Source organism: Camelina sativa, chromosome 1 (assembly GCF_030686135.1).
Source record: "Camelina sativa cultivar CO46 ecotype springtype chromosome 1, ASM3068613v1".
Taxonomy (NCBI): Eukaryota; Viridiplantae; Streptophyta; class Magnoliopsida; order Brassicales; family Brassicaceae; genus Camelina; species Camelina sativa.
Genome location: NC_141880.1, coordinates 5,167,677 through 5,191,716, shown reverse-complemented (window position 1 = coordinate 5,191,716; position 24,040 = coordinate 5,167,677). Strand labels below are relative to the sequence as shown.

At 38.7% G+C, this 24,040-nt stretch overlaps 8 protein-coding genes and 1 pseudogene across 11 annotated transcripts; 7 read left to right on the top strand and 2 right to left on the bottom strand.

Moving 5' to 3' along the window:
• Nucleotides 1-213: 213 nt before the first annotated feature.
• LOC104777591 (uncharacterized) lies at nt 214-2,276 on the bottom strand. Its single transcript, XM_010501870.3, has 7 exons — nt 1,833-2,276; nt 1,520-1,626; nt 1,370-1,411; nt 1,170-1,263; nt 829-928; nt 569-669; nt 214-462 (listed from the first exon to the last, which is right to left on the bottom strand). Exons 1-7 carry the CDS (start codon nt 1,961-1,963, stop codon nt 339-341), a joined length of 699 nt encoding a protein of 232 aa, XP_010500172.1. The 5' UTR covers nt 1,964-2,276; the 3' UTR covers nt 214-338.
• LOC104777576 (WEB family protein At3g13190) lies at nt 2,236-4,142 on the bottom strand. The gene is made up of 4 exons (XM_010501853.3): nt 4,023-4,142; nt 3,675-3,887; nt 3,370-3,465; nt 2,236-3,276 (listed from the first exon to the last, which is right to left on the bottom strand). Exons 3-4 carry the CDS (start codon nt 3,457-3,459, stop codon nt 2,416-2,418), a joined length of 951 nt encoding a protein of 316 aa, XP_010500155.1. The 5' UTR covers nt 3,460-3,465; nt 3,675-3,887; nt 4,023-4,142; the 3' UTR covers nt 2,236-2,415.
• Nucleotides 4,121-8,085, top strand: LOC104777532 (uncharacterized). Of its 2 annotated transcripts, XM_010501811.3 has the most exons (17): nt 4,121-4,486; nt 4,591-4,653; nt 4,863-5,017; nt 5,109-5,222; nt 5,326-5,391; nt 5,481-5,564; nt 5,663-5,749; nt 5,937-6,028; nt 6,120-6,180; nt 6,308-6,367; nt 6,485-6,545; nt 6,697-6,804; nt 6,933-7,051; nt 7,132-7,203; nt 7,305-7,390; nt 7,505-7,601; nt 7,681-8,085. In XM_010501811.3, the coding sequence occupies exons 1-17, from the start codon at nt 4,372-4,374 to the stop codon at nt 7,810-7,812; spliced, it is 1,572 nt and encodes a 523-aa protein (XP_010500113.1). In that variant the 5' UTR covers nt 4,121-4,371; the 3' UTR covers nt 7,813-8,085. The 2 variants fall into 2 exon arrangements, with proteins under 2 accessions (XP_010500113.1, XP_087356605.1); XM_087500479.1 differs by lacking the exons at nt 4,121-4,486; nt 4,591-4,653; nt 4,863-5,017; nt 5,109-5,222; nt 5,326-5,391 and having other exon boundaries at nt 5,522-5,564; nt 5,653-5,749.
• Nucleotides 8,086-8,469: 384 nt separating this feature from the next.
• On the top strand, nt 8,470-10,089 carry LOC147949557 (uncharacterized). The gene is made up of 5 exons (XM_087451503.1): nt 8,470-8,704; nt 9,187-9,260; nt 9,342-9,395; nt 9,485-9,546; nt 9,648-10,089. Exons 1-5 carry the CDS (start codon nt 8,581-8,583, stop codon nt 9,724-9,726), a joined length of 393 nt encoding a protein of 130 aa, XP_087307629.1. The 5' UTR covers nt 8,470-8,580; the 3' UTR covers nt 9,727-10,089.
• Nucleotides 10,090-10,347: 258 nt separating this feature from the next.
• Nucleotides 10,348-13,392, top strand: LOC104777556 (geranylgeranyl transferase type-2 subunit alpha 2-like; annotated as a pseudogene). Its single transcript, XR_015558024.1, has 8 exons — nt 10,348-10,531; nt 10,614-10,779; nt 10,872-11,000; nt 11,089-11,232; nt 11,475-12,239; nt 12,327-12,507; nt 12,645-12,816; nt 12,893-13,392. The product of XR_015558024.1 is annotated as a geranylgeranyl transferase type-2 subunit alpha 2-like (transcript).
• Nucleotides 13,393-15,361: 1,969 nt separating this feature from the next.
• LOC104777528 (uncharacterized) lies at nt 15,362-15,958 on the top strand. The gene has a single exon (XM_010501805.3). It carries the CDS (start codon nt 15,492-15,494, stop codon nt 15,807-15,809), a length of 318 nt encoding a protein of 105 aa, XP_010500107.1. The 5' UTR covers nt 15,362-15,491; the 3' UTR covers nt 15,810-15,958.
• A 653-nt stretch (nt 15,959-16,611) lies between these two features.
• On the top strand, nt 16,612-23,390 carry LOC104777482 (meiotic recombination protein SPO11-1). Of its 2 annotated transcripts, none has more exons than XM_010501751.3 (15): nt 16,612-17,131; nt 17,265-17,364; nt 17,536-17,609; nt 17,681-17,782; nt 17,920-17,993; nt 18,087-18,103; nt 18,197-18,266; nt 18,342-18,378; nt 18,488-18,535; nt 18,633-18,691; nt 18,792-18,823; nt 18,920-19,025; nt 19,167-19,287; nt 19,381-19,444; nt 19,532-23,390. In XM_010501751.3, the coding sequence occupies exons 1-15, from the start codon at nt 17,077-17,079 to the stop codon at nt 19,659-19,661; spliced, it is 1,089 nt and encodes a 362-aa protein (XP_010500053.1). In that variant the 5' UTR covers nt 16,612-17,076; the 3' UTR covers nt 19,662-23,390. The 2 variants fall into 2 exon arrangements, with proteins under 2 accessions (XP_010500053.1, XP_087356471.1); XM_087500345.1 differs by having other exon boundaries at nt 18,087-18,118.
• LOC104777508 (small ribosomal subunit protein mS79 (rPPR3b)) lies at nt 20,079-21,410 on the top strand. Its single transcript, XM_010501784.2, has one exon. It carries the CDS (start codon nt 20,079-20,081, stop codon nt 21,264-21,266), a length of 1,188 nt encoding a protein of 395 aa, XP_010500086.1. The 3' UTR covers nt 21,267-21,410.
• LOC104777519 (pentatricopeptide repeat-containing protein At3g13150-like) lies at nt 21,587-23,390 on the top strand. The gene has a single exon (XM_010501792.3). The coding sequence runs from the start codon at nt 21,587-21,589 to the stop codon at nt 23,141-23,143; it is 1,557 nt and encodes a 518-aa protein (XP_010500094.1). The 3' UTR covers nt 23,144-23,390.
• Nucleotides 23,391-24,040: the final 650 nt, after the last annotated feature.

The following is a 24,040-nucleotide window of genomic DNA, read 5'->3' as shown; positions in this document are numbered from 1 at the left end:
TCTGGAGTCTGGAGCTTGTCTTCGTTGCTGCTATCGGGTACTAGTTTCCTTGTCAATCAAGGATAATGTGAGCAATTTAAATATTTAATAGTATTAGACGGCCAGACATTTCTATGTCAGTTTCTATGTCATATAAAGTTATACTGCTTTTTTCCTTTCTGGATAAGAAGATGTAAGCAGGAATTCGCGATGTAGCATTAGAGTCAAATGATATAGACCATAAAACAGTTGGTAGTTTTGAGTATTGAGAGACATCATAATAATCCCATACAGAATAAAAAGCATTAAATCGTAATCATCATACAGACAAAAGTAGCAACAACAGTATTGTTCAACAATCACTTCATGTATCTCTGCAGGAATTTTCTGTGGAAGTCACTCCTGATTGTATCATTGATGAAGCGCTTAGGTGCTTTCATTTCACCACGTGCCTGGTTCTTGAAGACAACATCATCATCCCACCTGAAAAAGACACAAGTAGTTTTAACTATCTACCTTCAAACAAGTAATATATAAAATCCCAAGATATCATGAAGAAAGAAAAGATTTCAAAAGATGCTATCTATACCTCCTTTTGACATTAAACGAAGTTGGAGCATTAAGCAGTGGGTTTCCTTTGAGAAGTTCCTCTTCCTTGGCGTTTAGCTCTTCCATCTGCTCCAGCTTTTCCTGGAAAATGCGCACGACACATTAGTTACCAACAAATAAAACATTTAACTGTAGCAAGAAAGAGATCTTCCTCATGTCAAATATGTTAAAAGAAAAACCTATCATATCCATTTTTAATAGTAATCTGAGCAGAAACATCATAGACAATAGCAACATTACCTTCCTGAGCCTCTCTTCCACTCTTTCTTTCTTTATCTGGTCGAGTTCAGCCATAAGAGCTTCAGTGTCGTCCTCGTCATCATCGTCACTTTCATCATCACTGAAAAAAAAACAAAAAGATTGTAAGATAACTTTGAAAGAACTAGAATATTGGGAGTCCACATAAGTCGTCAAACATTTTCCCCAAAATCAATTGTATTTTGCCAAACTATGGCCCAGATGAAAAGCAATGAGGTACAGTTAAAGCTTAGGTACCAGATTCCCAACCTTGATACTATTAGCGAAATCTAAAGAACAACATAAAGAGGAAGACAAGAGTGGGAGAGATCAAGAATAGGCACCTTTCATCGCCACCATTGTTATTGTTATCACCATCAGAATCATCAGCATCTACATTGCGAGCATAAATCCGATCTTCAGGATCCTTTCTAGAGCCTAAACGTAAGGGCATCCAGGTTAGAAAACATATAATCAAACTATCAAATGTGACACAAATAACGGTCACGACATAAGGTGAAATAAATAAATGAGTTTCTCTAACCTTCCAGTAAAAGCTGACTTCCTCTTCTGCTATCTCTTTCATCTAAGGATTAAAAAAAAAAACTCATTAGTCCATATCCAGTTCAACCAAAAAGGTAGAAGCTTTATTAGCAAAATCATAATGAAAAAGGCTTGAAATTTATTATCTTACCACTGTATGATTTGTCTTTGGAAGAGAAGTGTCTCCTCTCACGGTCTTCAAGCTCATCACGAAGATTTTTCTTCTTGAGTTCCTCTTGAGTGTGTTGCCCTTCCCTCCTGCCAAACAACAAAATAGTTTAAGAGACATTAGTATAGAATCTATTGAATTTACTACCCATCTCAGTAACCCAAAGACAAAGTACTCTACTGAATTTAATAAACCCTAGATTTCTAGACAATCTCATCAAATCAAAGACCTAATATTTCATGTAATCTAATTCGCACCGAATCAAGGGAAGAGAGAATAGTTTTCGAAATATTACCTCGGCTTTAAAGTTGTGTGAGCGGCGACATCACGGGACGAATACTTCTGAGACGGACCAAAGATCCGAGCACCACCTTGCTCGTTACCTCCCTTAGCTGGAGCCCATGTAGGTCTTGCTGCAGTCGTCATCTTTAGAAAACAAAAGCCCTAATTTTCTGATCAGAGAGCGAAATCAACCAAGATCGAGATAAGGGACGACGAAGAGGACTCTCAGGCTCGTTAACGAGAGAGAGAGAGAGAAGAAGAAGTGGAAAAATAAAACGAGCCTTCGATCTATATTTTACGATCCTTCAATTGTGTATTAACCGACCTTAATAAGTACTCTTATCTTTCTCCTTTTTGTTAATCGACCTTAATCATATATATATATATATATTTTTTTTTTAAATGTAATCACCGACTTTTTGTAATTTGTTGCTAATATAATCAAAATCATCAAATTTGTTTTTTTGATGATGATCGAACCACACAACCTTATTAGTTAACGCTTACAAATTTGACCACTACCAACAAAGTGACACTTCTTCTCCTTATTATGAGTTACAGATTTTCACAATTACAAAAGTGATTAGAGATTCATTCTAACACTTGACCAAACAACCTTCTTTTGACGATGATCTCGGTTTTGACTTGAGCACTTCCTTTGTTGATTTGGCACACATTTTCGATTCTGCCAAGATCCTACTCGCTGCTTTACGCCTTCGTTTAAGCTCTACATCCACTACAACTGTAGCTTCTTGAGCTATCTCAGCTTTCTTCAATGCATCTTGTGTTGCTGCTTTTATATCTTCAATCTCTCTCTCACTCATCTCTAATGTTTTCAGTGTTTCATCTCTACAAGCTCTTAACGCTTCTGTCTCAGTTAATTCTTCAGTACCACTTTCTTTCACCTCAGCTGATGATGATCTGAAATCGGATTGTAAAACTGCAACATTTAACTGTTCCCTGGCATGTTTCTCTGCTGCTTCTGCTTCTTGAGCCTCGGAAAGAGCAATCTTTAGCTCTTCTTCTAACAGCGACAGCTCGGTCTTGGCATCTTTGGTTTCCTTCTTCAGCTTCTCAATGGCTTGATCCCTCTCTCTTTGCTCACTCTCTTTAAGCTCTGAATGTTCTTTCTCCACTTTTTGAAGCTCGAGGTTAAGAGACTCCATTAACAAACACAGTTCACTCTCCTCTTCAGCTACTCTATGAATCGATTCCTTAGCAAAGCCTAACTCTGTAGTCACACCTCTCACACTAGTACTCAAATCTAAATCTATCTCACCACTTCTCACATTCTGCTTCGTTCCTAGCTTCTGACTGAGACGTTCAACTGTTTTCTTAGCTTCCTCAAGCTCAAACAAAGCCTCAATCTTGGTCTTCTCAGCATTCTTTATCTTTTCTTTCAACTTATTAATCTCTCTGTTCCAGAGACAGAGGTTTGTCTCCTCCACCAACACTCCCTGCAATCACAATTAATTCAAAAAATATATCACCTCCAAAGAAACATAGATGTTATAAATACATAACTTATAAATAGAGGAAGAAACATATACCTGTTCTTGTCTCTTGTTAAGAGGTTTTCCTCCACAGAAACCAGCGTCAAAGAGCTTCACCGCATCTTTAACAGTATGAAAAGTAGCCATTCAATCCTAAACATCAACGACAAAAAAGATTTGGCTGTCTCTTAATAATGCAGACAAGAGAAGAGACGAAAATAAAACACTAATGAAACCAAGCTTTTAGCAGGAAAATTTTGTCTATAAAAGAAGAACTTATAAGAAGAAGCAAAGACCTGAAAAGAAAGTACCCTTTTTTCTTTAATTTCAAGAACCCCAAAAAAAGAAACTGTGTAGTGTACCTTAACAAACAGTGACTCGGCTCAGCTCAGTACAGTAATGGAAGGGGGAAAGAGGGCAGCTTCGTCTCTAAATATCCAATCATGCTCACGTGTCACGTACGTGCAAGGGAGAGGTCACGGGTCTCTTTACTTTTTATTTTTACTTTATCTCTGCGCTGACTGCACGTGAAATGCCTATTCTGAACCACATGACTTCCTCCTAGTTCAATTCTACTGAAACAAAGTGAGAGTTGTAGATTTTTAACACGTTTGAAAATACTAATAGCGTAAAATATTTATCTTTATGGAAGGTAAGTTGTAAAATAGCAGTAGACTTTTTGATATGAAAGAGTAAAAAAAATTACTTACCAAAAGGAGAAATGGAGAAGAGAGATCCAAGTAGCTTCAGCCGCCTGCAACAAGGGTTACAAAACCCATAAAGAAAAAGCTGGGGAAGACGACTCTTGACGTTATTACGGTTTTGACCTTGAAATAAATGTAAATGAAAGCATAGAAATAAAAACAAAGTAGAAGGGCCGGAATTAAACCGAAAGCAAATCCGCAGAATATGGGCTTTAGGCCCATTAATCGTTGCTATGACACCCTTCCAGAGGAAAAACCCTCTTTCCCAGAAAGAGTTTTTGTTCTGAAGTACGATAAAGTTTTTCTCTTTTTATAAATCCAAGGTTTTGGCTAGCTCCAGATAGAGAGAGCATCCATGGCGCAATTGCTCTCATTTCGCGTTTATCTATCTGCTGAAACGCAGAAAGCTTCTTCAGAGTCGTTGAAGCGAACCCAAAAGACACGTAAACCATTTTCTCCTGGTAGAAGAGGTAAATGGTTCAACTTTTTTTTTTGGATTCCTTGAGAGAAACTAGAAAACTAATGGCAGTGTCGTCAATCTCTGTGCTTTACTCGGAAATTTCTCAATATGCAGGTCCGGTGGCTCCGCCGAGGAAACCCCAGAATCTGAATTTGGAAGTTTCTCCACATAGAGCTGGTAGCGTAATCCATACTTTTGTTACATTTTTACACTATGCTTGCTGAGGGGTGATATTGTCATAGTGAGGTTCTAGGTTGAAATAGAATTGTGTCGTTTAAAAGAGTAGTTAGTATTTTGGAGTCTTTTTGTTTCGATATAAGTCGACTGCAATTGAGTTTGCCTCATATCTGATATCAGTTTGTTTTGTTTGTGGGAGGCTTAAACAGTATCTGCAGTTAGATTGATGAGAATTGAGTACGGAGGTGCGTTTGCTGATCTTTTGAATGAGAAAGGAAAAGGCTCTGGGAGCAATGAGATGAGTTACGTTGAAAGGACTATCGGTTTTCGGACTCGCGATTTGGATGACCGGGATCTTAGACTGGTTAGTGTTGCCACTCTCTTTATCTTGTTCTAAGCCATTTGGAAAAACTGTGTTTTCCTAAAAGTCAGTTACTTATCTGCAAACCAATTAGGTTACGGATGTTGTTGGAGGAACAATACGATGGAGGAGGTTTCTTGATCATTTGATTGGTTCCCTTTGCCACAACGAGAGAACATTTCGAAATATGGAACCTCTTCTATTGCAGGTATCAATTCCCTTGTGAATTATGTTTGTTTCTGTCAGACTTTGCAGACTGCCAGCAATATGGTCAAACTTATAGCGCATCTCCAACCTTTTCACTATTGTAGATTCTCCGCATTGCTGTCTATGAGATCATTAAGCTTGATATGCCGTCATATGCTGTTGTAGATGAGGTATGAGTATAATATAGCACTAGTAGTTTTCTATTTATTTTCTTTCTCAATTTCTTCTATATTTTTATTGTTTACTTGCTCATGTCCAGAACGTAAGGCTTGCAAAGGTTGCCCTCAGACCTGGTGCTGGAGATTTTGTCAATGGGATTCTTCGTAAGCTAGTCTCTCTTAAGGTTTCTCTTTCTTAAACTTGTTTCCGTGTTTTTCTCTTCAGTTGAACTTTAATCAAACAAACTTAAGCTTCTATGAATTCTGACGTAGGGATCTGCAGGAAAAAGACGCCCTTCCATTACCTAAAGTGGAAGGGGATGATCGTGCACAAGCACGTGCACTTGCTACCCTTCATTCACATCCCGTTGTAAGTTCGTCTAGCTATAGCCTCATCTTTTCTTGCGGTTAGAATTTGAAGCTAGAGTTATATAATGGTGTGAAATTGATTTTTTGAACTTGTGAGGCTCCTAGATTACTTGGTTTAGCTGTGAAAATATCTATGTAGTGCTGAACAACTGCAATGAGGCCTCATTTTCTTTTCTTTCCTTACCCAGTGGATGGTTAGGCGATGGGTAAAGTATCTTGGGTTGGATGAAGCCACAAAGCTGATGATATGGAATAACAGTGATCCTGGATTTAGCTTAAGGTTAAATCTTCAGATAACATTTTGCTTTCACATAAGGAAAGATGAACTTATCAGCTGTCAGGCAGATAATACTTTTTTCTAATGCTATCAGGGCCAACACGGGAAGGGACATTACAAGGGCAGACCTTGTGGAGCGTCTAGAAAGTTTAAAGGTGTTTTTCTCGTTTAATCTTTCACGTTCTTTATTCCTTATGAAATCATCATGTTTGTGTAAAACCAGGCACATGTTTCTTATAAGGCTTAGTTTTTTACTTCAAGTGTGGCTTTCCTGTGCTGCAGGTTCCGCACGAGCTATCCTTAAATTTGGAGGAATTTGTCCGCATCAAAACAGGCTTGCAGGTGTTATAATGTAACCCTAAATTGCCTCTTGTCGGCAATTTTCCTTAATCCTCGTTTTCCTAACTCCACTCTTTACTTTTTTGGGCTGATAAGTTTCAAAATTGATAATTGGAACAGACTGTGGTGCAAGCTGGTTTACTCAAGGAAGGCTTCTGTTCTGTTCAGGATGAGAGTGCAGGTCAGTTTTAGTTTTGTAATTATTTGGTCTGCTCCTAAGAAAAAATACAGTCTCCTCTTCAAAAATTGTTCATGTGTAAACAGATTTAAGGTTATCCCAAATCCTCTAGTTCTTTTGGTAGTTAAATATCTATCCACGTCTGGTACTGCAGGACTAATAGTCTCAGTGGTGAAACCTCAGCCAGGCGAGAGGATAATGGATGCATGTGCTGCTCCTGGAGGAAAGACCCTATTCATGGCATCATGCTTGAAAGGCCAAGGTAATATCACAAAGGCTTGTGGTCCTTGTATCTTACTCTTTACTTTTCGAAATCATCTATTTTGAGAAACTTTCTTGCTATACTTGACTGGTTCCATCCTCTGACTGGCAAACTCGCATCGGTTATAGGTATGATATATGCTATGGATGTGAACGAAGGACGTCTAAGAATTCTTGGCGAGACAGCAAAATCACACCAAGTTGATGGACTTATCACAACCATTCACTCCGATCTCCGTGTCTTCGCTGTAAGTTAACACTGTTTGAATAACTGAACTTTCCAAGTTCGTAAGTTACTCACATGCTTGCTTCTAACTTAATGTATTAGGAAACCAATGAGGTACGATATGATAAAGTTTTGCTTGATGCCCCGTGTTCTGGACTCGGCGTCCTCTCCAAGGTTGAGAAGTTTTATCCAACTGTTTCCGCAGCAAGATTCTCTTTTGTTAGTTGAATTAATCTGATCTGATTAACCTGTTCGCATTAATCTGTGTTTTGTAGAGAGCGGACTTGAGATGGAACCGTAAACTCGAGGACATGGTAGAGCTCACAAAACTGCAGGATGAGCTTCTTGATTCTGCCTCCAAGTATGCACTCTGTACATACATTTTGGTCAGTCACTAGATTGATTCTGAAAACTATTAAGTGCGGCTTATCTGATACTTTTCTCTGTGACGACACTCCTGATTGAAATCTCAAAGACTGGTGAAGCACGGTGGGGTCTTGGTATACAGTACTTGCTCAATAGACCCCGAAGAAAATGAAGGAAGGGTCGAAGCATTTCTCCAAAGACATCCCGTAAGAATCTTTGTAGTCCATATTTGCTTTTGTTTAGAGATGTTGATATCTAACGACTAGCCTCTCTGCTTTTCACCAGGAGTTCTCCATAGATCCAGTAACTAGTTTTGTACCGTCGAGTTTTGTAACCTCGCAAGGCTTCTTTTTATCCAACCCAGTGAAACACTCCTTGGATGGAGCATTTGCAGCCCGTCTGAATCGAGCCTTATGATGTTAAAAGCTAAGCAACAGCAGCAAGCTTTCTTTTCTTTGCCTCCAAAAAGAGTCTGGATTCCATTTGTCTATGATGAGACGGAAGAGAGTAAAAGAAAAACACTTTTTTTTTTCTTCGTGCATCTTATTTGTAGAGTTCGAGTTTAGGAGAGAACTGTAAAGTCGTTAGATGCTGAATTGTTTTGACTGTAGGGAATGACTCATTGTTTGTGAGAGCTATTCCTCTGTTTTAACTTTTTTACAAGTTAATGGTTTAGAAAACTTCATAAAATGTTTCTTCATCCTTGCCAGATTTCTATGTGATGCACACAACCAATCAAAATGGCCGAAGTACACCAAATTCAGAACAGCAACAACGCCAGAGAACCCGGTTAAGAAAACTTTAAAACTTTTGTTTGATCCGCCAAATTAAGAAAACTTTTGTTTTCTTAATAAAATTTAAATTGACAAAGTCAGAGAACCCGGTTTAATCCGGTTTAGTGTGTACAGGCTAATGTTTGATGGTGTTTTCTGAATAAATTATACAATTAGAAAGAAAAAAAATTGACGTATTATGACCCAAGAAAAGAAAAAATAATAATAATTGACGTTTTAGCCTTCCCTCCAACGGCCAATATAAAGGGAACACCGCCACAGAGCGAAGGCTCTCGCAGTCTCGAGAACTAACGAACGAAAGATTCCCCCAAAGATCACAAGTACAAACAGAATCTTCCACAAAAAGCTACAATTATTGAAGAACCTCATCAATCGCTTACTCGGTGTCGCCATGGCGAAGCAAAAGTTGATCGTCGGATCTTTGGCGAGCTTCAGGTCGAAGAGAACCGGAGCGTTCTTTCAGGGAACGGTTTACTTTTACCGTCCAGAGGATGCTAGTTTCGGGATCGATTGTGGTAAGTTCTTTGACTTACTCTGCAATTACGGAGAACGGAGTTGTGTTTTTTCTCGGGAAAATTTTTGTTTTCTCGGGAAAATTTGGAGGCGAATTCAGTTGCTTGTCCAAGAATATTGAAAATCTCGTTGTTTTCTTAGCGTATTTATGTTTCTATATGAGCGAAACTGTTTATTTATGGAAGGTTTATTTGTGTTCGTGGTGCGATGGATTTTGGATTTTCTCGGGAAATTTTTTTGGTTTCTTGATGCGATTTCAGTTGAAGAAACTGTTGTTTACGAGTTTGAGTCTTAATTCTCGGGAAAAATAGTGATTTGTGATTTTGTCTACCAAAAGCCTTATTTCTTCGATTAATAACTCTCTGTTCGTGGTCTCCGGTGAATCTGAGTGTTTTCTTGGCCTGAATTCTATATTTTTTTTAATCTCAAGCTCTTCTTTTTATGTGGATGCAAGTGTAATGGGTTCGCCTCTGTTATTGTGCAGTATTGCGTGTGGTTGTGTCTGGACGTACTGGTTTTGTTGAAGGCTGTTACCAATTTCTAACCAGTGACATTGAGGTTGGTAAATATGGATTTGATGTTCTTAGATATCATCTAAAGTTCATGGTGTAAATAAAATAGTTTATTTTCATAAACCAGGACCTGAGGGTGGTTCCCTTTGAGCCAAATTCTACCATCAACGACACTGAAGAGGTAAGACTAAAACCTAGAATTGTGAGGTTCTTATGCATGCAAAAGAGTTTTACATGTGGCAAACGCTTTTTTTTGTGTTTTGTTCTCAGGATGATCAGAAAAATAAATCCGGTGATGCATTATCATCATCCACTGTAACTTCAACTTCAAAGTACGGTTTCATTGCATGTACATTTAACCATATTACCTACTAATATGATACATCATGTCTTCTCAGTTGTTCAATTCTTACATGGTTTTCTGTTTTTATAGATGTGTGACGAGTGATGGAACGTATCACTGCATCAATGCTGAGGTGAGTCTAATGGCCCGAGAACTGTATTTCAGATAGATATGTCTCTGATACTACTGGTTGGTTAGAATTCATATTAATTCATGGAGAAGTGGAGCAGTTTAAACGTTTGGGGACTCTACCTAGGTTGTATGATTTGGCTCATTGTGTCTCAGTTATGATATAGTTAATATCATGATTGAAAGAGAGATTCATGGAGAAGTGGACTAGTTTAAACTTTTGGGGACTCTACATGGTATTCGTTGGCGCGTTGACATTGTGTCTCAGTTTTTGGTTAATTGATATACCTGGAATGTGTTTCATGTTGTTTGAATACTTTTTCATTCCCTTGGAACTTATTTTCTAGCCTTACTGATTGTTGTAAGATTTTTTTGTTTTGTTTTACCTCTGTTTGTTGCGGCTATTGGACAATTTGAATAGTCATAATCTGAATTTGGATGCATATCATGATGTTGTAGAATCATTTTCCAAAGCAAAGCTACTAACACTCTTTCCAAATACACGACCACACTCTTTGTTCTGTTCCAAGAAACCCGGTTCGTAATATTCAATTGAACCGGTGTTGCAATTTTTGCTTAAACTCGGTTTACTCAGACCGGTTCCTTTTATCACATACATACATATATATATATATATATATATATATATATATATATTGTTGTTTTTAGGTTCAATGAATTGAGTGGGAACCCAAAACTAGAAGACGACACCCAAATCAAAGAAGAATGCACGGTCGTCCAAGGAAGGCGGCTTCGAATCCAGCAGAGGAGGCAGCCTCCGCTGCTAAAGCCCTAAAGCTTCGGTCGCTCCAGTCCCAGTTCATGTCCAATCACCATAAAAAAATGTACGATAGTACAGTCTTCTTCTTCTTCTCTTTCCTTTCTCTCAATCAATCAATCAATCATATGTTTTTGGTTTTATACTAGTTACACGCAGGAAGCAATTCAATTAAGCGCGGAACTTCTAGAAATCAATCCGGAGGCCTACACGGCTTGGAACTATCGGAAGCTCGCCGTCGAGGATAACCTTTCTCGAATCGACGACTCTGATCCAAGCTTGGTCAACTCAATTCTCAATGAAGAACTTGAAGTCGTGAGTGGAAAGTTTACTCATTTATTGCTGTGTTAGATTCTTTTCTTCACATCCCATTCATGTCTCATCGAATTGCCTGTGATATATCTTAGGTAGTAAAAACCCTCCGGAAAAATCTCAAGTCCTATGGGGCATTATTCCTGCTTAGAAAAAGAATTGCAACTTTTGAATAATTATCAAAAGCTCGATCTCAGGAACTTTCACGCTTGGAACTATCGCAGGTGAGGTGAGATTTTAGGGAATTGCTTCACATTGTCAATCAGATTTTGCATATTTCATATCTCGTCGTCGTCTTGTTCCTTTTTCCAGGTTTGTTGTGGAGCTAACCAAGACGTCAGAGCAGGATGAGTTGCAGTATACAACTGATATGATTAATGATATGATCAATGATAGTTTCAGCAACTATTCTGCGTGGCACAATCGCAGCAACTATTCTGCGTGGCACAATCGTAGGTATGTATATTTAAAGTTGGCATGTGTGGACTAGATTGATGGTCAGATACATATGATTTGTTTATCAACCATATCAAGTTTACATTTTCTTTTTTTTGGTTGGTAAATACCACCAGATTTTATCTAGTATTAATAGAACTAAAGGTTTTGTTACACTATACCTTCTTGATCCAGTAATTTTTATCCACAGTAACAATGTGATCGGGTTTTCACTTTTTTTATTTATTCTAATAATTCTGCAGTGTACTTCTATCAAGTTTAGTCGCAAAAATGGCTGATGGATTTATGCCAAAGGAAACGATTCGTCGTGAATTTGATTATGTTCATAATGCTATTTTTACGGACGAAGGTGACCAAAGTCCTTGGTTTTATTATCTTTGGCTTCTTGACCAGACTGTTAAATTGGAGACTCCTCTTCGCACTTCCTCGTGGCCTTCAGATGGTTCCATTATCATTCTATCTGGACCTGGCTGCTTCACTGGCTCTTCTTCTAAGTTCACTACTTTCTGCTCCGAGTCTGGTTCCTTTCCACTGATTCTTTACTTTGACCAAGCCGTCAGTGGAGTAAACTCGTCTACTGTTACTGTTGATTCTGAACTAAAAGGACATGAGGACCTTGTTTGGGAACCCGTTTCAGATAATAACTCTCGAGTGTTTTCTTGTGTATGGGTTGCTCGTCTGAAATTTGACAGTACAGAACCTTGCTCTCGCACGGAAAACAAAGTGAAGGTCAGCCTTGGGAAGTCTCCAGGAATTGTTTCTTCCAGGGGATGTAACTTCAGCACTCCTTATGAGTTTGTATTTACAGTGCATATTCATGACACTGCCGGAGTGTCACAAGAAGGCATTGTTTTATGGACGGGGGGTGGTTTTGACAATTGGGACGCACAGTCGAAGGATTTGAATTCTCGTATCTCCTTGAATCATTTAAATGCTGATACGGGTTTTGAGTGGCGTAAGAAAACTATAAAGATGGAGATTGAATGTTTTCGTGATTTGCCTGACAGGTAAAAATAATCATGTAAACTTTATTGATTTAATGGAAAAGAGAAGTTGTAGTCTTGACCTTCTGAGTTCTTCTTTTCTTTTTGTAGCAAATTTGGAAAGCTCATTCTTGCAAGGCTTTTAATGGCTGAGGAAACTCTGATCTCGGATGATGCTGTTAAGGGTATCCATTATAAAGAAATCCTCCAGCTGTATAACGATTTGATTGCCCTTGATTCTTCGCATGACCAGTACTACAAGGATGAGCTCAGTGTAGCTCTTCTCCACAAGGTACTTAGTCTTCCTTTTAGCTGTGAATCTCATGTTGAGTTTCCGCTCTTAATTTTTTGTCGGATTTGTATGAGTTTTTCACTGTTTGTAAAGATGCCTATTATTTATTAGTCATAAAGAGAAATGTTGATGCACAGGTGACTTCAAGCACCGAATCCCTGTCCAGACACCTCTTTCGGTACAGGAATATGAACAATATTGTATGTCTAAGGCTCAATAACTTTACACTCTCTCGGATGGCCGCTGTCGAGAAGTTGCTATTTGTCCAAATGTTAGATCTCAGTCACAATGAGCTTCATTCAGCTGATGGTATGTAGTGTTTTCTAACGCTCTGAGTCTTTAATATCAGTTGTTGCATCTGTGTGATTAAATATGGGTCCTGTAGGATTGGAGACGATGCAGCTTCTCTGTTGCCTAAATTTGAGTCACAACAGAATCAGGAGCTTTTCAGCGCTTGAATCTTTAAGACTTCTGAAGCAGCTTAGGGTGTTGGATGTTTCACATAACAACATTGCTGGCAAGCACCCAGTGGACACAACAAGGTACCTTTGCTCTTCTCCGCTCTCTAATTCGGATGAAATTGGAAGAGAGGTGCCTAGTAAATACTGGGATGCGTATTTGGTGCTTGGGGATTTGATGAAACTGAAGCAGTTAGATATAAGAGGCAACGACCTAATTGCAGGGGAAGAGTTCAGCTCCTTAGTCCGCCAGGTTGTGCCAAAGCTTGTATGGCTCGATGGCCACAAACTTGCAAGTTAAATTTAGGCCAGTTCTTTTTTACTTAAATCTTTTGTTTTTGGTTTAGACCTGACTAAATATTAAATTATAGAACTTGTGTGGTTCAGTTTGATCTAAAGTAGTCCGGTTTGATTTGGTTGGACTTGACAAGCAAGTTGCAAACACCTTAAAATATAGAAAACACAAATTCATATCGGAAGCACCGAATCTTTTGCCTTCCTTATGTTTGAGATGCCCAATATCATCAACCTCATGGATTAACATTAATATGAACGATATTGTATGTCAACGGCCGAATAGTTGATGTTTATCTAAATGGTAGATCTCAGATTCTCAGTCACAATGAGCTTCATTCAGCTGAAGGCAAGTTGTTGTTGAAAATGTGCTTATTTCCTCATGCTCTGAGCCTTCAATATCAGTTGCTGCATCTGTGAGATTATATATGGTGTGTATGGGTCATAGGTGCAGCCTATCTGTTGTCTATATCCAAATCACAACAGGCATTGATTATGTATTATACACTAGAAAAATGTTTATAATATTTTACTTCAATTATGGCTTTCCTGTGCTACAGCCTACAGGTTCCACACGAGCTATCGTTACATATGGAGGAGTATGTCCGCATCAAAACAGGCTTGCAGGTGTTATAATGTAACCCTAAATTGCCTCTTGTTGGCAATTTTCCTTAACATGAGAAGTTTTATCCAACTGTTTCCGCAGCAAGGTTTTCCTTTGCTAGTTGAATTGATCTGATATGATTAACTTGTTCGCATTAATCTGTGTTTTGTAGAGAGCGGACTTGAGATGGAACCGTAAACTTGTGGACATGGTAGAGCTCACAAAACTGCAGTATGAGCTTCTTGATTCTGCCTCCAAGTATGCACTCTGTACATACATTTTGGTCAGTCACTAGATTGATTCTGAAAACTATTATGTGCGGCTTATCTGATACTTTTCTCTGCGACGACACCCCTGATTGAAATCTCAAAGACTACTGGTGAAGCACGGTGGGGTCTTCGTATACAGTACTTGCTCTATAGACTCCGAAGAAAATGAAGGAAGGGTCGAAGCATTTATCCAAAGACATCCTGTAAGAATCTTTATAGTCCATTTGCTTTCGTTTAGATGTTGATATCTAACGACTAGTCTCTCTGCTTTACACCAGGAGTTCTCCATATATCCAGTAACTAGTTTCGTAACCTCGCAAGGCTTCTTTTTATCCAACCCAGTGAAACACTCCTTGGATGGAGCATTTGTAGCTCGTCTGATTCGAGCCTTATGACGCTAAAAGCTAAGCAACAGAAAGCTTTCTTTACTCTGCCTCCAAAAAGAGTTTGGATTCCAATTGTCTATGAGGAGACGGAAGAGAGTAAAAGAAAACACTTATCACTTCGTGCATCTTACTTGTAGAGTTCGAGTTTAGGAGAGAACTGTAAAACTTGTAGAGGTGATGAGTTGTTTGCTGACATGTAAACATCACGCTGTTACAAACAATATGGAGGGAATGCCTCACCGTTTACTAGAGCTAGAAACGACGGCTCGTTCCGTGGGGTTCTCTCGTTTCGAAAACTTGAATGCCTTAGAAATGCGACTTCGTTCTATTGTGACTGATATGAGATATCATATGATAAGTGATAAGATTTGTTACAATCATCTTTGTAATAAAAAAGAGTTGTCAAATATTCCCTTTTATAACATCCCCAAAGTATTCTCAGAATACTATTCTGTAAGAAAAAAAAAAAAAAAAAAGACAAATCGGGCTATAAAGGCCCATAAAATTGTTTGACAGGCCTTATTATAAAAGTCGACATGCAAAACGGACAAAAGTTCATCTCTCTTATCACTATTATTATCTTTGTACGATTTACTATTTGTGTCAGAAAATGTTAATATTCTTTGACTTTAACGTAATATTGTTCATATTGAACCAAAATAACCTTTTAACTCTTGTATTGATTTTAAAGCAAAACAGTAGCATGATTTTTCCATTTTTCAAACGCGTTTTCAAAAAAAAACAAAATAACTATAACATGTAAAAAAACAAATTAACTTCAGATTTTGACGTTTTCCTTGTCAGCAAAGAATCTTTCCTATTTCTTTACGTATAGACACTAAAGAGGAGAGAGAGAGAAAGTTAGCATTATATCTTTTATCTCTTATCTCCATCTCTCTGCTTCTTCACTCTAGCTATCTTTCTCGTGATAACAACACAAGACTGTCACAGAGATCTTGGTCGGTGATCGGAGATGGAGTTCCGGGAGAAGCTTTTGAAGTTCAAGTTCCATATCTTCTTGGCTTTCGTTTTATCTCTCCTCACCGTGGCTCTCGTCACTTATTCCCCTGGTTTCCTCACTGTATTATCTTACTTCTGGCCACTATTTGTCTCGACAGCTCTCTTTCTCGCCGCCATTTTCTTCTTTGCACGCACCTCCGACCTTCCGTCTTCATCTACCATCCCTGGCGAAGGCGCCGGCTTAAAAGTGGCGACGGAAGGGATTCTTGACTATGTTGTCGGCGGACAACACGAAGAAACTCTCTTTGGTAGTTTCACCAACCTCGACTGAGTAATAGATCTCTCTCTCTGTTTTTTAAATTTCTCAAGTACTTTCGTTATTTTTTTTCTTACTAATACTAGAGTAATATTTACAAATGTAATATTTTTAGTTCACGGGGAATAAGAATAAAAATCTTGCTTTATGCTGTTTAACAAAAATAATAATAATAATCTGTGTGGTGCGAGGCTTATTTTTAGGTATCTCTCATTTATTTTCTACGTTACATTTTACATTTCATTGATCGGATTTAGTAATCAGATTTAGTTTCAAAATAATTCAAAATTTCTGATATTTGAAAAAATGCTGAACGACGTTAAAATCCGTGCCGTAACTTTTGTTTTTTTTACTATATTTCCTAATGAAAAATACAACCCACCGACGCGACAGCTTTCCATTTGTTTACTAATATAACGGAAGAATACAATTTAAATGTTATCACTGTTTGTATTATAGTCAGAAATACAGGATGAGTCCATTATTTAAAAAATAAAAAAAAATACGTATCTGATGATCATTAATTCGTTTTCAGATAAAATATATGAAAGTAGTATATTCTTACTTGTTTTTTTTTTTTGTTAAAAAATATATTCTTAGTTGTTAGATTCTATATATATTATTAGGTGAGGGGATATCAAAGAGAAGAAAAAATATTAGATAATTGAATAGCTATCATATAGATTCGAACATGTTGGTACGTTCCTCACGTGCTCGAGCGTGTAGCTCACTCACGAACAAATCTCGACCACTGGACCTAATTCTAAATTATCAAAGCTATCCAATATATATTACCGTATGAATTAAAATATAGTTCATAGGACAGGAGGGTGGAGCCGTGGAGGGACTAGGGAGTATATTGGCATCACTAGCTAGGCTCATTATCAAACATATATATAGGTAGCTCTCCAAGTCCGATATTTTCTGTTTCTTTCAAGTTTCATCGATCCATACTCGCAAATAAGTATAACTATGGTTTGTTCAATATCCATTTATTTTGAGTTGTTTCTTCTTCTTCTTTCGCATAATCTCACCACGGTCATATATACGTTGCCTAGATTAATGAATAGTGTGATAAAACGCATAACCATGAGGTTCGGACATAACGCATTAACCGTGACGGAGTATTTTTATTTGGACGGAAGAAACAAAACGACACGCAATGTTTTCATTCTAAGCTTATAACGGCAAGCTTTTCGTACACCCTCCCACAGTTCTCCCGTCTGTATCGTCGCCGATTTGGCATTTATTGAGTTTTGAAAAGAAATTAGAGACGAAAGAGATGGAGGGAAAATTTTCGAGTCCAGAAGAGACTAATTTGCTTCAAAGGATCAAAGGTAATCCAAAAAAAGCCCCAAAAGTGTATTCCCAGAATTCCGAATCGTACTCTAGATTGAATTCTCTCGCTGGTCGATGATTTCGCTGATTCTGAGTTGTTTTGTTCATCCCCATGATTTGATTTTTGAGCAGAGTTTACTCGATCGGTCGTTGAAGATCTTGCCGAGGGAAGATCTCCGAAAATTTCAATCAATCGATTTAGGAACTATTGCATGAATCCAGAATCGGACTGGTTTGTCTCTATTTTTAAAATCTCTCCCTTGAATTGTTATATATATATATATATAGAGAGAGAGAGAGAGAAGACGGTGTTTCTTAGCCCTTAGGACTTGGTTCGAGCTATTTATGAAGAATGGGATTATGAGTCTGGACTGATTCATCGATTTTTATGCTGTCTATATAGCTTTTGCAGCTCTGATAAACCAAAGGGTCAGGACATTCTCACTCTTAAGAGGGAACCTCAAACCTACAGAATCGGTGAGAGTCAGGTTTCAGTGTGTTATCTCTTGGTTTAGGTAGTATCACAGTATGCAGTTTCCACCTTTCAGATATGTTGCTAAGAGTAATGTTGATAGTCCAACAACTTCTTCAAGAAAATAGACATGCATCCAAAAGAGATATCTACTACATGCACCCTTCAGCATTCAAAGGTATTTTATTAGTTATGGATGTATCTGGTGACCTCTTCCTGATAAACTCAACTTCATATATAGTATGCTTAACTAATGAGTTTGCATCACTATTGTTGTCTTCTTGGCCTTACTGTTTTTGTCTGCTTCTTATATAGCACAATCAGTTGTGGACCGCGCTATTGGTGATATATGCATCCTTTTTCAGTGTCGTCGGTACAACTTGAATGTGGTTAGTACTTTAACACCTTCACTTTCATTTTTTTCCTTATAAAGAATTAGAATCCCCCTTTTTTGAGTCTGTGATTCGTGTGATGTTTTGCAGGTTTCTGTTGGAAACGGGTGGGTACTCCGTTGGTAACAATTACACTGCTTCTATCTTGGGAATGTCACTAGTTTAGGATCCACCTCATCATTCTTTCTTTTGTGTTGTAGGTTGGTGATGGGCTGGTTAAAATTTAGGGAAGCTGGAAGGAAGTTTGATTGTTTAAACAGCTTGAATACTGTAAGATTGGAACTTAGAGATTTATTTTTTATGTTGGCATCTAGAAGTGTAACTCTACAGATGACTTCATTTCAGGCATTTCCCGTTCCTGTTCTTGTAGAGGAAGTCGAAGGTATCCTATATCTGCAATTATTTTATGACTCTATAGAAGTCAAATCAATATCTAAGCTGACAATATTTGTGTTAGGAATGATATTTGGATGTCATCTTCATGCTTGCAGATATTGTTAGCCTAGCAGAGTACATACTGGTGGTGGAAAAAGAAACAGGTAGACTCTCTATTTATATTGTAACCAGGATGATGCTTTTTTTTCTTCATTTCACCAACTGATCGATCACTTCATCCATTCTACTGTTTATATATAGTATTCCAGCGTTTAGCAAATGATATGTTTTGCAAGATTAACCGCTGCATCGTTATCACAGTAAGCACTGCAGTTGATTTATTCTTTCTGATTTCAGTTTTGACTAGTTTTCCTTTCTCTCTTCCAATTTTTTTGGTAAAGGTATGATTGTTTTTGGCAGGGAAGAGGCTATCCTGATGTCTCAACAAGAAGGTATATAACTTAATCCCAGGTTCTTGGATTACTACCGTATCAGACATTATCTTCTATTGAGGAAATATACTAGCGAATAACACAGATTCTTTCCAGGTTCTTGCGACTCCTCATTGAGAAGTTGCAACTACCTGTGCATTGTCTAGTCGATTGTGATCCATATGGCTTTGAGATCCTAGCCACATACCGTTTTGGCTCCATGGTTAGATTCTGTTACAGAATATTAGATGATTGAACTTGAATTTTTTTACCGCTTGCATTGTTTGTTGGTAGTGATCTATATGGCTTTGACCCATTTCATTTTGAACCATTTTCCTTATGTCGCTTGTTATCTTTCTGTAAGCAAATGGCCTATGATATTGAATCATTACGAGCACCAGATATGAAATGGTTGGGAGCTTTTCCTTCAGACTCTGAGATATATGATGTACCCAAACAGTGTCTTTTGCCTTTGACAGAAGAAGGTAAGAGCATTAAACCACCTTATCGTTTTAATCTTTGTATTTTCCATTTTTTCATTGGTTACGTTTATGAGATCGGACTATTTTCACTGACAGATAAGAAAAGAACTGAGGCACTGTTGCTTAGATGCTACCTGAAACGTGAACTGCCACAATGGAGGTATCAACAAACTTCCGTGTCTTTTTGTATTTACATTTCATTTAAGAGTACAAAAACTAGTCTTGATCAAAACGGTTTTTGTCTAAGGTTGGAACTTGAAACGATGCTGGAAAGAGGAGTGAAGTTTGAGATCGAAGCACTCTCAGTTCACTCACTGTCTTTCTTGTCAGAGGTTTATATTCCTTCCAAGATTCGTCGTGAGTTAAATTCGCCTTGAGCTTCATACTGGTCATTAGTCAGTAGTCTCCAACTCAAGGTATGCTCATCGTTCTTATGACTCTTTCAAAGCTTTTCTTAGTGACAAACACCAAATGCAGTCGGGATCGGATAGGTACATGGACAAATGAACATAACATTTAATGGATAACTACAAAATATAAAAATTCACAGTTTTATACTTTTTAATGATACAAAGTAAATCCCATCCCCAAAGAATATGAGTGAATTGTCATTTAAAAACACTATTTCGGTTGCTTTGTAATACAGAAGTAAGGGTTCATTTTTCTTCTAAACATTTCCAAACCTAATTTGAAGTATTAAAGCCGTCCCCCTGCCTGCCCTGACTAAAACCTCAGAACACTCCGATCCAAAAAAAAAAAAAAAGAGAGAAAAACCTTGCACACAGCTAAAAACGATGTCGTCGCTCTCCCGCTTTCTCCTCCGTAGCACCTTCAGCTTCAGCACTCCCACAAACCGCCGCTTTTTCTCCGCCGTTACCGCAGCTGCAACCACAGCCTCGCCATCCAAACCATCATCCCTCATCACTCTCGTAAATGACGAACGTGACCCCAAATTCATCACGGAGAAGTTCAAGAAGGCTTGCCAAGTAGAGTGGTTCCGGAAGAATATAGCCGTCTATGAGAGAACCGTTCGCCGTCTCGCCGCAGCCAAGAAGTTTGAGTGGATCGAGGAGATCCTGGAGGAGCAGAACAAGTACCCAAACATGTCAAAGGAAGGATTCGTGGCCAGGATTATCAATCTCTATGGACGAGTCGGTATGTTTGAGAACGCGCAGAAGGTGTTCGACGAAATGCCTGAGAGAAACTGTAAGAGAACAGTGTTGTCTTTCAACGCTTTGCTTAATGCGTGTGTGAACTCCAAGAAGTTCGATTTGGTTGAAGAACTCTTCAAGGAGTTGCCTGGTAAGCTCTCGATTGAACCAGATGTTGCATCTTACAATACTTTGATCAAGGGATTGTGTGGAAAAGGTTCCTTCACTGAAGCTGTTGCCTTGATTGATGAGATTGAGAACAAGGGATTGAAACCTGATCATATCACCTTCAACATACTATTACATGAGTCGTATACAAAAGGGAAGATCCAGGAGGGAGAAAAGATATGGGCTAGAATGGGAGAGAAGAATGTTAAGAGAGACGTCCGTAGTTACAATGCTCGGTTGTTAGGATTAGCCACAGAGATGAAATCAGATGAGATGGTTAATCTCTTTGACGAACTTAAGGTTAATGGGATTAAACCCGATGTTTTCACATTCACTGCCATGATCAAAGGAAGCGTCAGTGAAGGAAAACTGGATGAAGCCATAACGTGGTACAAGGAGATTGAGAAGAATGGTCTCCGTCCGATGAAATTCATCTTTACCTCACTACTTCCCGCAATGTGCAAGGCGGGAGATTTAGAGTCTGCTTATGAGCTCTGCAAGGAGATATTCAGTAAGCGGTTTCTTGTCGATGGAGCCATCTTGCAAGAGGTAGTTGATGAATTGGTGAAAGGGTCCAAGCAAGATGAAGCTGAAAAGATCGTCGAGCTGGCAAAGACGAATGACTATTTGCAGTGCAAGCTACGTCTCTCTTCCGAAGAGTAGTGTTCATTTTGCTCTTTAGTGTCTTATTAGTCCATGTTTCCTTTCATTAGTGTCCTCTGGTGTGATTGAATAACAGAACTATCTGTAGCTTTGTCGTTTTTGTTTGTGTGGGTTTTAAAAGTTGAAAGAATTTCCATTTTTATTTTTCTGATTCGAAAAAAATGGCATGCATTTAAGGGGTTAAAACTTAAAACGCTGCGTAGTCAAGAAAAACGGCACGCTGTTCTGTTTTTAAGAGGCTTAAGTAAGAAGACCTAGCCGGAGTTAAAACCCTAAACCCTCTCCTCACTCACACTCACATTCGCGATCTGCAAAAAGCTATGAGCAAGGTGGGCTCATCGCTGTACACTCGCCTCCATGAGATCTTCAAAGAGTCTGCAATCGCCACCGCTAAGTCCACAAAACCTAAACGCCACACCAAACCCAGTAAATTCCCTAGTAAATTGAAGGCACCCACCGCATCTTCCACCGCCGTAGTAGACGGAGTGGAGTCGTCGAACGACGCAAAGGAATCGAAAACTTCGAAATTGACGAAGAAAGTAGAGAAGTTCAAGAAATCATGCGAGTCAGAGAGTTTCCGGCAAGTCCATGGACTCTACAGTGCGTTTATCCGCCGTCTCAGGGAAGCGAAGAAGTTCTCAACGATCGACGAAGTCCTTCAGTACCAGAAGAAGTTCGATGACATCAAGTCTGAAGATTTCGTTATCCGTATGATGCTTCTTTATGGATACTCAGGAATGGCGGAACATGCACACAAGTTGTTCGATGAAATGCCTGAGCTAAACTGTGAGCGTACTGTCAAATCGTTCAATACTCTTTTATCGGCTTATGTTAATTCGGGGAAGCTTGATGAGGCAATGAAGGCCTTCAAGGAGTTGCCGGAGAAGTTAGGTATTACCCCTGATTTGGTTACTTATAATACTATGATCAAAGCACTTTGCCGTAAAGGCTCTATGGATGATATATTGTCCATCTTTGAGGAGCTGGAGAAGAATGGGTTTGAGCCTGACTTGATTACTTTCAACACACTGTTAGAAGAGTTGTATAGGAGGGAGCTGTTTGTTGAAGGAGATAGGATTTGGGATTTGATGAAATCCAAGAATCTTGCTCCTAACATAAGGAGTTATAACTCTAGGGTGAGAGGTCTGACTCGGAACAAGAAGTTCACTGATGCAATTAACTTAATCGATGTTATGAAATCCGAAGGGATATTGCCAGATGTTCATACATACAATGCTTTCATCACGGCTTACCGCCTTGATAACAACCTCGAGGAGGTTATGAAATGGTACAATGAGATAAAGGAGAAGGGTTTGACTCCTGATACAGTGACTTACTGTTTGTTAATCCCTCTTCTCTGCAAGAAAGGTGATCTAGATAGAGCGGTTGAGATATCTGAAGAGGCCATCAAACACAAGCTTCTGTCTCGCCCCAACATGTACAAACCCGTGGTTGAGCGTTTGATGGGTGTAGGCAAGATTGATAAAGCAACACAGCTAGTGAAGAATGGCAAGTTACAGAGTTACTTTCGGTACCTACCAGACGTGTCTGGTAAGAAGAAGGCCACTTTCAGTCCGGTCTCGTCAAGTCCGGAGACCTTTTCGGGTCTGGTAAATACGGAGACCATTCGCGTCTCTTTTTGTCTGGAGACCTCTTCAAGTCCGGACTCCTCGAGCTCAGTCTCTTCCAATCCGGACTCTTCCAGCTCAGTCTCTTCAAGTCTGCCGACTTCTTCCAGTCCGTATTCTTCCAGCTCGGGCTCTTCGGGTCTGCACTCTTCCAGCTCGGATTCTTCCAGCTCGTACACTTCCAGCTCGGGCTCTTCGAGTCCCTACTCTTCCAGCTCAGTCTCTTCGTCTGGCTTGTTGGACGATTAAGAGTGGTTGATCAGTGTTTAGCAACTGGAATGCGTGATGATGTTGGCCTCCTATATCTTGTTATCACTTGTTTAGATTTGGTAACCCAGTGGAAACATGGTTATATTGGTCTCTCTTGTGATTTTGTTTTCAGTTTTTATTTTTCGGAATTTTACTTTACTTTCTAAGTGTTAAAGATTTCTCTCTTTCTTTTGGGCAAAAAATGTTAAGAGATTATGTCTTGAATAAAGTTTTAAAATCTTCTTGATGTCTCATGGTTCATACTCTTCTCCAAGGAGATTTGGTATGTCATTATCCACTTGTGATCATGATGATCATATATTTGGTTTCTGTGGCTTTGTTTAATTTGCAACACATATTGTATTAACTGTCCTGAGCTTTTCTTTGGTTGCTCCTTCTCTTTTTTGAAATGATATGATCATTAAATCTTTGTTATGTCCTCTTCAGATTCTGTAGAGAGCCACTTATCATCTGCTGCCTATTATTGACAAAAGATTTGAGATGTATCAAGCCTTTTACATCTTCTCTGTGAAACTCACTATGGCTATGGAAATTACTGGGTTTGTTGTGAGGATATCGTCTTCTCTGTTATGGTTTCAGATTTATAGGCTGGGAGCTTCTATTATAGACACTTCATTTCCTCGTCAGTCAGATTCAGATATTACTTGAAGAATGCTGCTATTGAGATTTATAGGCTGGGAACTTCAGTCAACATTCTAAAGACATTACTTGAAGAATGCAGATAGGAATGTTCATAGCAGCATTCTTTTCTGTACATGACAAAATACATTCTTTTGAGGTGAATAATTGGAGGATTAGTACAAAGATCTTCTTTCTTTTAATCCAAATATTTGGTATTCATCGTAATTTTTAAGTGCATGCACAGGGAAGCAATTG